The following is a 16,992-nucleotide window of genomic DNA, read 5'->3' as shown; positions in this document are numbered from 1 at the left end:
AATGGAAGTGTGTGAAGCGGCTAACGACTGCGCGGGCGGCGGCGGCGGTGACGACGTCGACGGCGGCGCAGCAGCGAAGGGCGGGAACGAAAGAGGGCGGAGCCAATGCTTCCTCGCGCAGCGGCGCTGAGGGGAAAAAAAAACCTGCCCAGCCCCCCTCCGCGCTCCCGCCCTTGGCTGCGGCTCCCTCCCCGCCCCCCTCCTCTTTCCCTCCCTGCCCTTCCGCCTCGCGCGCGCGCTCCCCGCCCCCTCAGATGTAGCTGCTGCCGTTGCCGCCGCCTCAGTGCGCGCCGGGAGCCAGGAGACTTCGCGGGAGCCGAGCGCCGCTGTGCCCACCATTGGAAGTCCGTATCTTTCGCTTTCTTCACCCCCCCCCCGCTCACTTTCCTATCTCCTCCCCCCCCCTCTTCTAACGGCCGTTCGGAATAGCAGGACGGCGAGGGGTGGGAGGTAAACCAGGGCGCCTCTCTTCTTTCCCTCATTATTAGGATTATGTTTTATGTAACTCTGTGAGGGAGGCTCAGGCGTGGCCGCTTTCCATTCCCCACCCCGCTCCTCCCGCCTCAGGTTTGGGCCGCCGCCGCCGTTTCTTTCCGCGCCTTGTGGGGGCCTTAAAAAACAAAACAAAACCCACAAGTGCTCCTACCAGCTAGGCCTTTCCCACCCCCGAACCCGCTTTGGGGACTATTTGTTTGTAGGTTGAGGTGGGGGGGTGGGGGAAGAGGACGATGACCACGCATCCCCACCCCGCCTCGGGCCTTCACTTCTGAAGTTTAAAAATCGCTTTCTCCCTAGTTGGTGGGGCTTGTAGCCGGGGGCTGTTTCTCACTCCGCTCCCGCTTCCCCCCCCCCTCAAAAAAAGAAAAAGAATCAGCAAATGGTGATGGGAGGAGGAGGAGGAGGAGGCACAGGCCGCGAACAAAGCGGAGATCAGAAGCGTGGACTTCTATAGATCTATAGATATAGATGAAGGTTCAATGCCTTGGATGGGGATGGCGTTGGGGTTGCAGATGGGGGTCAAAGCGTGGCGGTGTCTTTTCAAGCTCGTCGAAGAGAGGAGGCGGCGGCGGCGGCGGCAGGAAGTGATATGGCGCTTTCCACCGCAGCCGATCCTGCATCTTTGCCTTCTCATGTTCTTGGTGATGGGAGAGGCCCGTTTGGGTCTGCTTTCCTTCCCCCTTGCGCGCTCACCTCGTGCTATTAAAACCTATTTTAGCTTTCATTTCTTTGCAACAGGCCTTTGTTGCTCTCGCGTCCCGGGTTTCTTTTCTTTCTTTCTCCTAAATGGAAGCACGATTGGCCTGGCTTGAAATTGTCCTATGATACCTTATCTCCTGCAAGGTGGTGGTGGGAGGCGCTCAGGATTGCTGAGTGCAAGAGAGCTGCGGGGGAGGAGGGAGGGGGTTGGTCTCTCCCTTGCTTTGCTGAATCTCATGGCTGTGATGCTTTTATAGCTCTGCAGAGGAAACGCCATGAATCAGAACTGCAGAATTTGAGAAAGTATTTTGTATTTACAGTTTATGTGTAAAGTTATATGTCAAAAGGTGCAGTGGTCGCCTATATAGTAGATGTACTGCTGATTAATAGACTAATCCTGAATCTTCTTGAATGGTTGCATCTAGCACTGATCTAAGTACATACAAATGGATTCAGGATTCTGTAATATACCTTACAGTTGAAGATTTTATTTCATTATAACTTGTTGTCTTAGAGATTTTCAAAATAACAATTTCCTTCAAACTTTTTTTTTAGTGCTAACTCAGGATGTGTGAGATTTCACTAGTGAAAAGGCATATAATGTATTGTAGGTAACTGTTATTCCAAATAATAACTAGCATAATGGAGGCTTAACTTCATACTCTATTAATGTACTTGAAATAGCTTTTTCCCCATCACCTGGATAGAAGAAGGACCATACTTGTACACAATGAGATGCCTTTCTCTGAGTAATGCAACATTCCTTTTGTCATGCATTTTTCTAGTAAAAGCTCAGCAAGTCTGCAATAAAAATGGCCACCAATAAATCTACATTGGTAAGTTCATGACCACCTAAAATATGTAAGGATTTTACCACCATATTTCTTCAGATTTATTAAGTTGGCATCTCTGTGTAAAAAGATACATCCACATCTCCCCTCCCCAGCATTATTTTCCAAAAAACACCAGGCAGTGAAAGTGGGTGATATCCAAATGACTTGGACTCATTTGGCTCAAGTAACATAAATCCATTGATTTCAGTGCATCTTCTGAGTATGGCTGCATTGGATATCAACAAGTAAGGTTGCTGGAAACCACTCTGAGGTAAATTTTTATAGCAGTGTGTTTTGTTATTGAAGTCTGATACATGATTCAATTCCTCACCTCTGTTTTATAGAGGCAATAATGTACATTTCGCTTGAGGAAATGGTATTGCGTGGGTGGTAGATTGCAATCTAAGAGGGCATGTGGTGGCATCTCGTGCCAGTTCCAGTTTACATTAGCAATTATATTGTGGTAGCAACATACCTAAGGGACGTGGGTGGTGCTGTGGTCTAAACCACTGAGCCTCTTGGGCTTGCCTTATCTTCACGGGTGGTAGGTATGTAAGCCATGGTTTGTTTGCATATGATCATTTAATATAACTGATCATGATTCCAGCACATACTAAAACACTTGACATAAGGTCAGAGTTGGAGGTCTTGGTTTAATTGAGGTTGTTTTCTAAACACTTGGATGCCTGGGACACAAGAGACCTGTTCAGGCATTAAAGCCTTTTGATGGTTGGAATCATGCAAAGGGGAGAGTGAGACACTTGCTGGCCCTGCTACCTGCACTGGTGCACAGCCTCCACACCTTGTGTAAGGTGTAATGTGATTTAGAACCCTGCACATGAAGAGCACAAGTACTGCATACCTTTGTCCTCCAATGTGTGGAGGGCAGTGGGGACAGGGCAGAAGAGGCAGGTCCCTGGTGCCCCCTAATTTCCAGAGTTTTAATGCATCAATAAGGCTTAGTTATATTTTTTCCTTCTGAATTAACTGTCACCCTTCATTCTTACACTTAAAATGATAAACATATACGTGCTTCCTCAATCCACACCTTGAAAATTTGGCACATGTTTTTTGCAACTACAGTGGTACTTCTGGTTGCGAACGGGATCCGTTCTGGAGCCCCGTTCGCAACCTGAAAGGAACGCAACCCATGTCTGTGCACGCACGGGTCGTGATTCGCCACTTCTGCTTTTGCACGTCTGCACATGCGTGAGTGGCAAAATCTGGAAGTAACCCTTTCCGGTACTTCCTGGTCGCCGCGGGACACAACCTGAAAAAACGTAACTAGAGGTATGACTGTACAGGATGGTGGCCTGCCCCCTTGTCACCTGTGTTCACTCAGTCAAGGATGAAGCTGCGTTTCTAAGCAGTAGGAATATTTTTGGGAATTCCCATGCTTTAGTTAACTTTGTAGCATAATCCAGTACTATTCAAAGTGGTGGTCCTTGATCAGCTGCTGGTCCAAGGCAACTCCACCATAGTCCAGGTTGGGATGCTTCAGGGACCAAGTAAGATATTGGTCCCTGGCACATGAAATTGGGAAATGTTGCCCATCCACCACATCAGATAGTTTGAGAAGCACTGACATCCTTCCTCACTCTTGTAAGCTTAATACAATTTGAGAGAAGATCCATGTGCTTCTCTAGCTCCTAGTTGAAGGTGATCGTTAGAATGCCTATGCTCCTCCAAGATGTAGTGTGCGTCACCAACTGCACAAATTATTCCCTTTTACCTCTGGAGCTGGAGAAAGAAGCTAGAATGATTTACATGGTAACAAATGTACACTGAGTACCTTGGCTTTCTAGCACCCAAATGAATTCTTACCTTGCCTTCCAGCTGCAAACGTGGAAGGGAAGAAAGTAAGTCAGCGTCCCCGAGTAGCACTGAGTGATTGAAGCACTTTCGGGTATCTTGTCCCCATCACTTTTTGGAGCTGGGGAAGCAGCACTAGAGATAATTTCTAGTCTCAAGCAGAAATACAGTGCAAGGTGAGGTATCAACAGCTCAGTTCTGTGCAGATCTACTCTGTGGTAAGTCCCACTGACTTAGATGAGGCACTGCTAGATAACTGAGGCCAGGCCAGCCAACACTTAGAGACTTGTGATCATGCAGTCCGATGCATCATTCTTTTTTCCCTAGGATAATGTTTTGCTGCACATATATTACTAAAGAGACAAGAGAATCAGTAATGCTTTTGCCCCTCCTCATTCCACCAAGTATGGAACGAGGATGCAGCAAACATAGTAGCTTCATTTTTCAAGGAACACTTCAGCCCCTCTCCTGGAGCCGTATTGGCCCTTGGCATGCAATTTAGAAGGTGCTGAACTAGGAGTATTATCAGATAGTTCCTAAGAGAGGAAAGTGATCTCTTAAGACAAGTGGCAATGGGAATTCAATAGTAAAAATTAGTTGTGTCTGTAAGATTCAATAAGTAAATTTAGAGATGTAGCATTTCTAGAAATTTGAATCTATGGAGGAAAAATACTCATTTTTTGTTTGGAAAAATGGAGTTCAGTGGGGACGGGTTAAATATGGACGCAATACTGGCTTTGTTGTCAAACCTAAGCTTATTTTACTGCTTTAAGAACATAAAATTCATCATTGATCTATCAGTTGTCCTATTTAGTGTATTTATTAAATTACATATCAATCCAAGAGATGTTTACACAGAAAACACACCCATTTGGTTTTACTCCCAGGTGAGGAGACAGGAAATGGAAGAGACAAGTTCTGGCGCTATTTATTTTGTTACTGCTCTTCACATTTCAGAGTTTAAAACTCCTTCAGGAGCTGTAAAAAAATTGGATCTCCAAAAACATTGAATTTTGAACTTAAGCTTTTTTTTAAAAAAAAAAACAGTTTCAAACAGGCTGTGAAGGTTGTAAATTAACAGAAATTTCTTTCTGTGTCTCTGCATGATACTCCCATCATTCCCGATAGCAGTATTCCATACAGAAAGAAAATTCTGGGATTTTCACAGAACAATGCTTTTGGGGAACCTAGAAATTTGCAAGTGTTTACAGCTCCTAAAGGAGTGCTTAACTCCTAACAATGCATACTATTGCCCAGTAAGCACTGGGTCTTGTATGCTTTTTCTGGCTCATCATGGTGCTTCCTGATCACACATAGGATTGCATCTTTAAAAGTATTGGTGCATTTAACTAATTTCAAAGAGTAGATGATAGATTTTTTTCAGTGTTCCCCCAAACTTTTCCTTTGGGAGGGGGGAAGGAGGAGGAGGAGACAGATAATGTCCCCATTCAACAATTCTCAGCTTTTTTCCATTTGCTTTCACATATCTATCTACAGTATAGGTCTTACGTAATATATTATTACATTGTACAATGGTATGCCGTTATTAGTATGCATAAATTTTAATTATGCATCAGTTGCTTAAAAATACGCTGGGAATATTTTTAAAAAATAAATCTAGATCAATAGTTGAGCTTTCAACTGAGGGCGCAATTTGAAAATTGAGAACTCATTGTATCAGTGCATGGTTTCTAAGGAAGGGATAACATGAATTGCATATCCCTCCACTCCGCCAAGAGCTTAAAATACTGTAGCTCTGTTTGACAGACTGGTGTATGCCCCCTCCTCACATGCAAGATTGGACATGAATGATCAGCTATATAAAGCTACATAAAGCTGAATTTCAAATGGTGGGTGGGAAATACTCACTTGGATGTGGGGAGTGTCAATGCAGAGACTTAATTAGTAATATGGCATGCATACATAGAATCATAGAGTTGGAAGAGACCACAAGGGCCATCGAGTCCAACCCCCTGCCAAGCAGGAAACACCATCAGAGTACTCCTGACATATGGTTGTCAAGCCTCTGCTTAAAGACCTCCAAAGAAGGAGACTCCACCACACTCCTTGGCAGCAAATTCCACTGTCGAACAGCTCTTAACTGTCAGGAAGTTCTTTACATTCGTAAACTTTTGATTTCTTTTGTGCTTTATTCCAAATGTTTTCAGGGATATGACAGTATAACTGCAGAAGTAGGTTGCTAGTTTTGTATTATCTCTGAAATTCCCAAGTTCGAGAGGAAACAACCCCTACACTGGCAGTCTTAACTGCTGGAAACTGTCTCCACATATTCGCATTCCCTTGGTAATCTTGGTAGCACTTGGAGGGCAAGAGACATTAACATTGCCTGTTTGGGCATATTGTGTGCAATATTCTTGTACATATGTATTTTTTCATTTCTGCCATACCCATTTTGAATAGGTGATTTCCTATATCATACTTCAATATCAGTATCAAAAGACATTTGCCATCTGGCACTCACGAAAAGCAAGTATATTATTATAGAGCTGACAGAACATGGGATTTCTGAATCATGGCCATTTCTTCCTTCAATCTAGTTTTCTCCAAAGGATTGTTTGGTGATCAATATACAACATGATTTCCTCATGTTTGCTATTTTGAATGCCTAAGGACAGTGTTAGAAACTGAGATATGAGAGCTAGGAGCTAAAGGGCACCTTAAACCTAAGTTATTGGCACAACAACAGAATATCTCTGTGCGCGTTTTATAACAAGAATACAAAGCTGAAAATGAATGAACTGCAGCTAAAATATTACGTTCATTTTTCACATGGTCTAGACCAGGGACGTCCAACTCCCAAGAGACTGTGATCTACTCGGGGGGTGGGTGGGTAGCAGTGATCTACCCATTTTGATGCAGGGAAAGACCATGGGGGAGGGGGCGGAGACATAATTCTAAACAACGCGAGCAATAGGGATCCCGCGATCAACAACGATCATCCGGGGATTGATCTGTCGATCACGGTCGACCAGTTGGACACCCCTGATCTAGTCCTTTCCCTGCCCACCCCCTAATATTCTTAAGAGGGTCTCTTCTCCAATCTTCAGAGAGTAGTTGGAAGTGGAAAGGCAGAAAAAGGTCCTTCTTTCCTTTTACTGTAGTTTTAATGTGAAGTCTTAGGTGCAGTACTGTGCCCAGAGCTCAGAAACTGCTTGCACTAATGAAATTACCTGTCACAAAATGCGCCTGAACAATGGGAGTTTCGGACACTGCCTAAGGAGTGCTTCCAAAACTCTGCTATTCTGCACTTGACTCTTGAACTGCAGCACTTTTAGCATGACACTAATATACTGGTTTCAAGCCAATGCAAAGGGAAAATTTGGGAAAATAATAATCCTGTTACACTAAATTGTGCATTACTGAAGTTGGAATGCTTTGAGGATGATGTGGATGTAGTACTTTGTTATCTGAATGTTGGCTGTTATAAAGTTCCAGCAATGCAGTAGGCATTTGTATTCGTGAACTGTAAACAAAGTTTCAACCTGGCTTTATCAAGAGCAACTCTGAAACTTTTGCACAAGTATGTTTTTGCACATGTATGTTCTGCTGTCTATAATGAAAGTCAAAATCATGCATGGGTGTAATTGTTAAATAAATGTTTCAGATTTAGCATCTGACAAATGCTCAAGCTGCTATTAACTGTTGTTGTTGAATTGCTATTAACAAGGCATATATAACTCACTGGTCTTCAACTAATGGCTCAGGACCCACTACTGGGTTGCTAACTGATCGAAGGTGGCTTGCAGCAGCTGTACTACCACAATATAAAGTGAAAATTTTGCCATTTGTAGTAAAATTTAAGAAATGGGTTCCCAAATGCATGTTTCAGTTGAAGGTAGGCCCCAGGTCTGAAAAAGTCGAAGACTATTAGTCTAACATGTATGCAAGTAATTTAAAAAGCTAAAAAAGTTCATCCTTGTATCTTCCGTGTGCCTTCCCAAAATTCATTTTTAAAGCTTACTTTTTATACAGTATATTTTAATACCCATCTGTACAAAGCGAATGGCAATAAGCTATTTGGAACAAAATAGCAAAAAAATATTTCAAACAAAAGGATTTAGAATTCATTGCAAAAGAGATTTGGAATTAACTTCATTGACCCGGAAGGGTTCTTTTTACAATAATTTGTTCTCTCACTGAGCAAAATACGAAATTTTCCATGAGAATCTAAGTCCTGTAGACCTAGAATTCAATAGCAGTATAGCTGTTAAAATATATCTTTTCAAATGATTTTGTTTTGTAGCATAAAATGGGGAAAAAGCAGAATGGCAAAGGCAAAAAAGTTGAAGAAACAGAACCTGAAGAATTCGTTGTGGAGAAAGTCCTGGACAGGCGTGTAGTTAATGGCAAGGTTGAGTACTTCTTGAAATGGAAAGGATTTACTGAGTAAGGAGCTTGATCCGGAACTACTATTTTCAGTGCTTGGTTGGTTGGGGGTGTAGGCCACAGTTCCACGTGTAGAGCTGAAAACATTTTGAAAGAATCACTTTTCCCTGTAAATCTCTGACTTGCCTGTTTAGAAATGATTTAAATTAATAATAGCTGTGGTGGGCTGCAGTAAAAAAATTAAAAGAGCTCTGGCTGTGTGGACTCCTCTTCAGCCCATGCTACCGATGGCAATACCTCCCTTCACTATTGGCAGTATGTGTCATTTGACACCCGACTGTAACTACATTGGTACCTCGGGTTACAGACTCCACTAACCCAGAAATAGTACCTCGGGTTAAGAACTTGGCTTCAGGATGAGAACAGAAATTGCACGGCGGCAGTGGGAGGCCCTATTAGTTAAAGTGGTACCTCAGGTTAAGAACAGTTTCAGGTTAAGAGCGGACCTCCAGAACGAATTAAGTTCTTAACTACAGGTACCATTGTAATCCAAAAGATGCTGATTGAACTAGAAATTAAAACTGAATTAATATGGTCAAGAACCATGCTGCCATCTTTGTTAACACACATTAGTCACTTTAGAAAAGGTTACCAATCTTAACTACAAAAATAATCTGCTTTTTTCTTCTCAGTCAATTCTATACATCTTGCTGAAAATATTTCTTAGTGTACTGGTCCTTGTGGAGTGCAAGACCTCTCCTCTCACCCCATCTAGTTTGCAAGGTTTTATAAAGTGTAACATAGTCTCTCCCAGTTATGCATAATTAACAAGCATATGTTTTTCTAGAACCTTGCTAAACATGCTGCTTCTTTACTATAAATAGCAATATAGCGGCATAGACCAAAGTAAGCATTCCAAGGTTTTTTAAAAGAAAAATCCAGTTTACCAGGAACAGAAGAATATTGATTCATTTTTCTCTAGCACTTGTGAAAGACTAGAAACTCAGCCTAAGTCTAGAAACATCCAAAAAATTCTTTGTCCTTGTGTGCAATTCTGCATGTTTGCAAACTGAGCATTATTACAGGGCTCAATTGACTTATATAGCGTTCCTTATGTTACTATTTGTGGACTCCGAAATAATAATTCAGCTTATTTAACAAACCTTACTGTCTACACTGGGTAACCCATGACCATTTTCCCATAATCTTAAGTCTAAATGATTGTACACAAGTAGGTTTGAAATATTTTTACAGAATCCGTTGTGACTCAAGTTGGCCCACATAAAATTAAATTGCAGAGAACTATGACTTCAGTGTCTTTAATAACTGACCACAATTTAGCATTTTGTTAGGGTGGGTGGTTTGACGTTATAGAGTTTGGCCATCTGATCCAGATTTCTAATTACTTCCATTCTTTTTTTCATGAATTTTGTTTCAGTGCCGATAACACATGGGAACCAGAAGAAAACTTGGATTGTCCAGAGTTAATAGAAGCTTTTCTGAGTTCCCAGAAAGCTGGTAAAGAAAAAACAGAGGGCGCCAAAAGAAAATCTCTTTCCGATAGTGAGTCTGATGACAGCAAATCAAAGAAAAAAAGAGAGTCTGTAAGTTGGTTTGGTGTTTGGATTTCTCCTAAAAAGTATCTCCTAAGAGCTGTTATAGCCCAGTTTTGCAAGCTGCTTGTACTAAGTTACATCTTGGTAACCTCTTTAACAATCAGTCTGAAAAGTTTCTAAAAATGTCTTCTGATCTGCAGAAAACTAATTCTTTAGTACTGTGAAGTTATCAGTATGTTCATGGAAAGTGAAATGAAACAATTGATGGGTAAAAGAACTGAAAGCTTGGTGTAATTTTTTTAAAAAATTTTTTTTTGCTGACATTCTGGAAGACCTTTGAGGGGATTTGTGTGTTCTATGGCAGCTTTTCTACAATAGTTGGAACGTATTTTAATGTTACTCCATATTTAATCAAACAGGTTGATAAACCCAGGGGATTTGCAAGAGGTCTTGATCCTGAGCGAATAATTGGAGCCACAGACAGTAGTGGGGAACTTATGTTTCTTATGAAATGGTAAGTGGTAGAATGGAAATTTCAGCAGCAGTGCAAAGTGTGTCTTAGACTGACCTTTATAAAGAATATAATTTTCCTGTTATAAACTGACTGATAGGATGTAAAGACTATTGTGCTGGTTTAAGGTGCTGGTTTTAACCTTTAAAGCCCTATACGGCCTAGGACCCTCGTACCTACGGGACCGCCTCTCCTGGTATGTCCTACAGAGAAATTTACGGTCTGCAAATAAAAACATCCTGAAGATCCCAGGCCACAGAGAGGTTAGGCTGGCCTCAACTAGAGCCAGGGCTTTCTCGGCCGCGGCTCCAATCTGGTGGAACGCTCTGTCACAAGAGACTAGGGCCCTGCGGGACCTGACATCTTTCCGCAGGGCCTGCAAGACAGAGCTGTTCCACCAGGCCTTTGGTCAGGGCGCAGCCTGACCCCCTCCTCTGGCAATCTGCACAGAATTTTGCTTAATGGTTGCCATCAATTTGATTTTAATTTGATTTTAATTAATTTTATAATGAATGTTTTTAGAATGTTGGATTATTTTGATTGTTATTAGCCGCCCTGAGCCCAGATATAAATAAATTTTTTATTATTATTATTATTATTATTATTATTATTATTATTATTATTATTATTATTAGTGGTGGTGGTTGGTTGGTTGGTCCTCCCTCTGAGCATTGGTAATTTTGGTCCTTTACCACTTAAGGAGTTTAGAAAACTTAAGGGCACTCTTGTTGCTGTTTAGTACCAAACTAACTAGTACTAGGCTTTAAACTGAAGAGAGCCCTAGCCTATTTTGTTACCACCTCTATCAAACTTAAACCACTATTGCTGGTATTTAGTTTTTACTGTACTTTTATGAATGATTATTTAAATTGTTACAGCTTAAGACTGAATTTCTACTCCAAAGACCATAGCTACACACTTGCAGCTCAGTTTTATTCATGTGTTCTTGAAACAAAGGCCTACTTACTCCTGCGGCATTAGCAGCTACATTCAGAAATCTCCCCCAACAGTTACTATTGACTACTTTACCTTTCAGTTCCAAATGACTGCTTTACTGATGGCATAAGATACCCAGTGAACAGCAAATTAGGTTTTGTTACAAATGGGAAGAGATACCTAGTATGCCCCCCCCCCTTTAAGAGCTGCTACTGCCCAAGATTCTCAGTTAAGCAAACTTTGAATAATTAGAGCAGGAATTCTGAATTCCTTTGACCCTTTTAATGATAAGTCTATAACGGGTCAGCAGCCTTTTTCAGCTGTGAGCCGGTCCACTGTCCCTAAGACCATGTGGTGGGCCGGACTATATTTTTTTTGAGGGGGGTGAATGAATGCCTATGCCCCACAAATAACCCAGAGATGCATTTTAAATAAAAGGACACATTCTACTCATGTAAAAACATGTTGATTCCCGGACCGCCCGTGGGCCGGATTGAGAAGGCGATTGGGCCGCATAGACCCCTGGTCTATGATAATCATGTACATGCTTGCCTGGGAATAAAGGTCTGCTGCATTAAATCAGACAAACTTTTGCATAAATGTGTCTAGGATTGGGTTGTGTGCATAGCTACTACTGTAAAAGTCGAGTAGTGGTACTTCAGACTGCAGGCTCACGAAATCCTGAATGCATGTTCTTTTCTTAAAACAGGAAAGATTCTGATGAAGCAGACCTGGTGCTCGCCAAAGAAGCAAATGTTAAATGCCCTCAGATTGTAATTGCTTTTTATGAAGAACGACTAACCTGGCACTCATGCCCAGAGGATGAAGCGCAATAATTGTTTGAGTTATCCCCCTCCCCCCTTTTTTTATATATGTATGATTATAACTTACCAGAAATGTTGAAAGCTACGTTTTAATGAGACAAGTTTGATTATTTTTGAAGTAATGTGTTTTGCATAAACAGAAAGAAAAAAAAGAGTTTGTGCTATTTGCTTTGTTTTATTACAGGAGAGCATTTGGTACTGCTTTCTTCATTTTAGGCAAAGTGTTTTATAAAACTTGATAGTTAATAGTGAATCCTAATGGCAGATTGATCAAATTCACAAGTGTTTTTGTAGTTCTATACGACTGTTGTGCATGCATCTTTCCCCCAGTTTAGTCCTTTCAAGTCTTTAGTATTTGTGGCTACTTGGTTCTTAAGGGACCAGGTAAAAACTTTTTAGTAAGTGGAAGGTGCAGGCTGTATATTATTTACTTTATTGTAAATACTGGTGAACACTTATCAATAAAATAGTTTTATATTATTGTTCCTTGTTTTCCAAACAGTGATAAGCTTAAGAATCTTCAGAAAAATAGCATCCTCCAATAAAAGCCCTGGCACAACGTTCACCAAGCAGAATTACTGCAATGAGATTTTGCATGGCCCCTACAGTTTTGCCCACAACTTTCCTTGGCTTGCGTCTTAGAATAAACTAACTTTTGTTTTGAGGTGGCCATATAAATCTCCAGTAGCATGCTTTTAAGTTTGACCCAACTGGATCATGAGCAATATTACATTTCTCATTTTCTAGAAGGTCAATGTCCAGACTTGGTTGCCATTTCTCCAGTCAAAGCAATTTGGTTTCTAAGGTGTATACACCAGATTGAGATGAGTTTGGCAGAAGTGTGTGAGAGGATACAAAGCCATGTTTTTACCTAGGGCCATACTACAGACTGCTCTGGCATGATGTGTGCAACACAACAGCATAGCTCAGCTAGTTAGAGCATGGTGCTGATAACACCAAGGTTGCAGGTTTGATCCCCGTACCTGCATTGCAGGGGGTTGGACTAGATGACCCTCAGGGTCCCTTCCAACTCTATGATTCTATGCAATATGGGCTAGTTCCTAAAAACCTACCAATTGTTGATTTTGTGCAGTGGCTTCATGAGAAACAACCCAGTATGTATAATAGTGCTGTGAAAATAACTTTTTTCTAAAGTGAGCTAAACTCACTGTCTCTCGCTGCTGCTTTAACTGCAGGTGGAGCAAATTTCTGGATGCTCTTTTGCCTTGCATTACAGAAGAAGTGTATACCTAAGTTCATATATGGCCTTTACACAGTACAGTCACACTTTGGAATTCGAACAGCTTTGTTGCTGAGCGTTTTGGCTCCCGGATGATTGAAAACCGGAAATGATTGTTCCGGTGTTCAAACGTTCTTTTGGAAGCTGAACGTCCAGTGGGGCTTCTGCAGCGATTGGCTGCAGGAGCTTCTTGCGGCCAATCAGAAGCCGCGCCTTGGTTCCTGAATGTTTTGGAAGTCGAACAGACTTCCGAAACAGATTCCGTTCGATTTCCAAGGTACGTCTGTATATGTGAATAGCAATTTTGAATCGTTCCCTCCTTTACACGCACATGGAAATACTAGCAATGTGTATACACACATGTGTATAAATATATAATTTGGCCATTCAAGCCACTGATACAGTAGCTTTATGCTTTCTAATTCATTGAATTGTAATCACAACAAAGGGGCTGCACACAATGGCTGAATCATATCCCCTGCCAGTCTGTCTTGTCCATATAAGGGTATTCCTCCAATATTATGATTATAATGGTGTGAAGAAGAGAGCTGGATTGCACTCATGCAGGTAGAACTATATTGAAACTTTGACATAGGCCACAGCAGAGGGAAAGGTCTGAAGAGGGGAACCTGTTGTATACATGTGGATTTCTGGTATAATTTTGAACCCTGTGTTCTTCTGCTTCTTAATCATACTGACCTCTCTTCAGACCCCACCAGTGTGGAATATGGCAGAGATGTGATGAGGCAGCACCATTGCAGTCCTTTTCTTTACATGATTATAACTGTATTATGGGATGAATACAACTGATAAAACTAAATTATTATTTTTTAGGTAATAAAATATTTTTTTAAATGGGGATAATCGCCATCATAAAGCTGTTATGTATTCCTCTTTTGCAGGTGATTATTCATCATAAGCTGTCTTTACTAAGCAGGTTCCCCAATGCACTGGTGTTACAGGAGTTGTACTGGTCCTATTTTTAAAATGGCATTCCATAAAATGCAGCAAAACCATTAGCCATAGAAATGGGGTTTCACCTATTTTTAGGATTGGTAGGTAAATGGCAGTTTTTGAAATAAAACTTGTTCCAGTCTCAATCTTGATAATACTCAATCAACATGATCATTTGAGAAAACAACTTTATTTTCTTTTTTAATAATACTGTAGCATATTAGGACCAAAATGCATACTAGGGTGTCAGGGATTTACCTGCTAGTATGCACAGAATTTTCTTGGTAAGGATAGAATAAGCAACAAATAAATTCATGTAAAAACAAAAACAAACCCCACTAGTGCTGAAATGAGTGTTTAAATTTCAAGATGCCAACTTTACAATAACAACTAAATTTAAAACGAGCTGTGCACAGGGCAGTGAAAAGTTTTTGAGATACCTGGACTGCCATTAAATTCCAGCTTCCTAGTAGACATTTTCATCTGCATTGCTACAGTCAGAAAAGGAAAGGATGCACCTAGTTCCTTATCTTTAGAAAAACTTTCTATTGATTCAATGTGTTACTGCTTGATGGGAAGATTACTGTAACTGGAGATGTAGTAAACTTAACAGTCTGAAGCCCCTTGGAATACAAGGTGGTAAATGTGAGCCTTTTTTTACTGACTTAAGTATTATTGTGCTTTCCCTTGTCGGGTCAGTACATGAGCTGGTTTTAACAAGAATTCTCAAAACTGGTCAAAGTGAGCTACAATGCATCAAGTATCTCCGAAGTGATAAAATGGCTAGAATGGAACATTTCATTTATGAGACAATTGAGTCTTCTAAATATGGTATTGGAAAAAATAAGGTTTTCATATGTGGAATTGACTCCCTACATTTCAATAAAACATTTCCTTGCTCCTGTTGTTGCTCCCATCCTTATTTTTCCCTGTCTTTTGGTGCTGCCCAACAGTGTTCGTGTTGCAGATATATATGCTTTGGGACCCAAACCTTAAGAGTGTATGAATGAATTGGTTTTACAAGTGAGTAGGTGAAAGTTGTGTGCGAGTAACCTGCTTGCTGTGTGCACAAAGATTAATTCCACCCATCTTGGGACAGGATAGCTTCCTAAAACACCATCTCCCATATTTTAGTGTCATGCAAAAGTCCTGCTCCACTTCAGCAGCTGCAGTTTCAAACCTGGCTAGTTGGGAGGGGGGGAGGGTGGACGGACAGGGAAGGCTTCACATTTCTAGATGGAAGGGTGCATGAATAAAAATCACATTCTTTTTGTGAACATGGAAAGGAAAAGCTACCTTGGCCACGGCATCCGTATAGTTTTCAATCTCTGGATGGTAATTCATTTTTTGCTGAAAGTTACGCAGGTGAGTGGTTATTGCAGAGATAGGCTTGGGCCATATTGGTAAAGACTTAATTCTGCAACACCAGATAATTTACAGTTCTTCCCCTCCAGCCTTTGAATTAAATGGTAATTGCTACACAGTTGCTGCTTTCTGCACATGCAGACAAGCTCTCGTTTGTGCATGTTACTCTGCTAAGTGCATTTGATCATGCAGGTTTGGGGAACTTTATGGTGATTTATCAAATAGTACCTTGTAGGATACGAACAGGCAACCAACATGGTTTAAACCAGGGTTTCCCAAACTTGGGTCTCCAGTTATTGGACTACAGTTCCCATCATCCCTGACCACTGGTCCTGATAGCTAGGAATGATGGGAGTTGTAGTCCAAAAACAGCTGGAGACCCAAGTTTGGGAAACCCTGGTTTAAACCAAAATATTTCATGGCATCTGAATCCCTGCCCCCTCCTTGTTAAGATGGTTCATTTTTGTTCAGCTTTGTTCTTTGTAAAGCAAGGATCTGCCCATGGTACTGCATTATACGTATTCATCATGCAAAATAAATGGAAGCTGTTAATAGCCCTTTTGTGTTATTGCGCCTTCATTACAGATGCCCAAATCCTTTAAAATGTTGCACACTTCAGATTGGGGAGCAGGGAGCGGTATTTGTGTGACGTTACTAATAATCTCCCATCCTGACATCTGGACGTCAAGGGCTGATTTTATAATGACTATGAGATAGGCAGAAGGCAAACCAGCGTAATCTTCATTTCTGACCGCACCCCCCCCCCCCGCAGTCCTGGAAAGACTGCATGCTGTAAAAGATGCATTGTTATCTTATTATGGAGAGAAGATCTGTTGATCTGACAAGTTCAAGGACCAACGATCATATTTCCAGCACCTCTCCCCTCCCCCCTACCCACTCCTATTGCTCTTTGCAGCACCGGCATTTCCGCATGCGCGATCTACTCTTACCGCTCTTTCCTCTGCGGCTGCTCCATCCCAAGCCCGACCAATAAGAGATCGCCTGCAATGACAGGAAGTAGGTCCCTTCCAGCTCCCGATTCTTTTCCTAGATCTACTGCCGGAGCCTGAATTCACGTGCAACCCGGTCCCATGCACGTTTGCTCAGCGGTGAAAGACACCGACGTCTGTGGCGCCTACTCCCAAGTAAATATACATAGGGGAGCAAGAAGAAGCCTTAGTTGGCTAGATTTTTATTTTATTTTTAATGTTGCACCAAGCAAAGGCAGAACGGGACTCAGCGGACGGCAGTTTAATCTTGGCAAACCATTGACTCGAAATAATGACTTTTTATCTATTTTTGCTCATGCTGCAGAAACATCAGCAAGAAAATACGGTACTAACGCATTGGGAAGCCCCGCCCACCCGGTCCGGAAAGGGTTAAGATGGGCTGTGTGACATTTGCCTATTCCTCAGTT

The 16,992-nt window shown here is 41.6% G+C and overlaps 1 protein-coding gene across 5 annotated transcripts; it reads left to right on the top strand.

Moving 5' to 3' along the window:
• Positions 1 to 205: 205 nt before the first annotated feature.
• On the top strand, positions 206 to 15,109 carry CBX3 (chromobox 3). 5 transcript variants are annotated; one of them, XM_083578937.1, is made up of 7 exons: positions 206 to 344; positions 1,983 to 2,033; positions 2,239 to 2,301; positions 8,107 to 8,249; positions 9,628 to 9,793; positions 10,165 to 10,259; positions 11,902 to 15,109. In XM_083578937.1, exons 4-7 carry the CDS (start codon positions 8,113 to 8,115, stop codon positions 12,026 to 12,028), a joined length of 525 nt encoding a protein of 174 aa, XP_083435063.1. In that variant the 5' UTR covers positions 206 to 344; positions 1,983 to 2,033; positions 2,239 to 2,301; positions 8,107 to 8,112; the 3' UTR covers positions 12,029 to 15,109. The 5 variants fall into 5 exon arrangements, with proteins under 5 accessions (XP_083435063.1, XP_083435061.1, XP_083435064.1 ...); XM_083578935.1 differs by lacking the exon at positions 2,239 to 2,301; XM_083578936.1 differs by lacking the exons at positions 206 to 344; positions 2,239 to 2,301 and adding an exon at positions 417 to 567.
• Positions 15,110 to 16,992: the final 1,883 nt, after the last annotated feature.

The sequence above is a fragment of the Podarcis filfolensis genome, assembly GCF_964270895.1.
Source record: "Podarcis filfolensis genome assembly, chromosome: 12".
NCBI classification, from domain to species: Eukaryota; Metazoa; Chordata; class Lepidosauria; order Squamata; family Lacertidae; genus Podarcis; species Podarcis filfolensis.
This window is presented reverse-complemented; position numbering and strand designations above follow the sequence as displayed.

Coding starts and splice junctions, on each gene's coding strand:
- CBX3 (XM_083578935.1), top strand. CDS start 2,010: ATGGCCACCAATAAATCTACATTG. Junction 2,034..8,106: donor CCACCAATAAATCTACATTG/GTAAGTTCATGA, acceptor TTTGTTTTGTAG/CATAAAATGGGGAAAAAGCA. Junction 8,250..9,627: donor AAATGGAAAGGATTTACTGA/GTAAGGAGCTTG, acceptor ATTTTGTTTCAG/TGCCGATAACACATGGGAAC.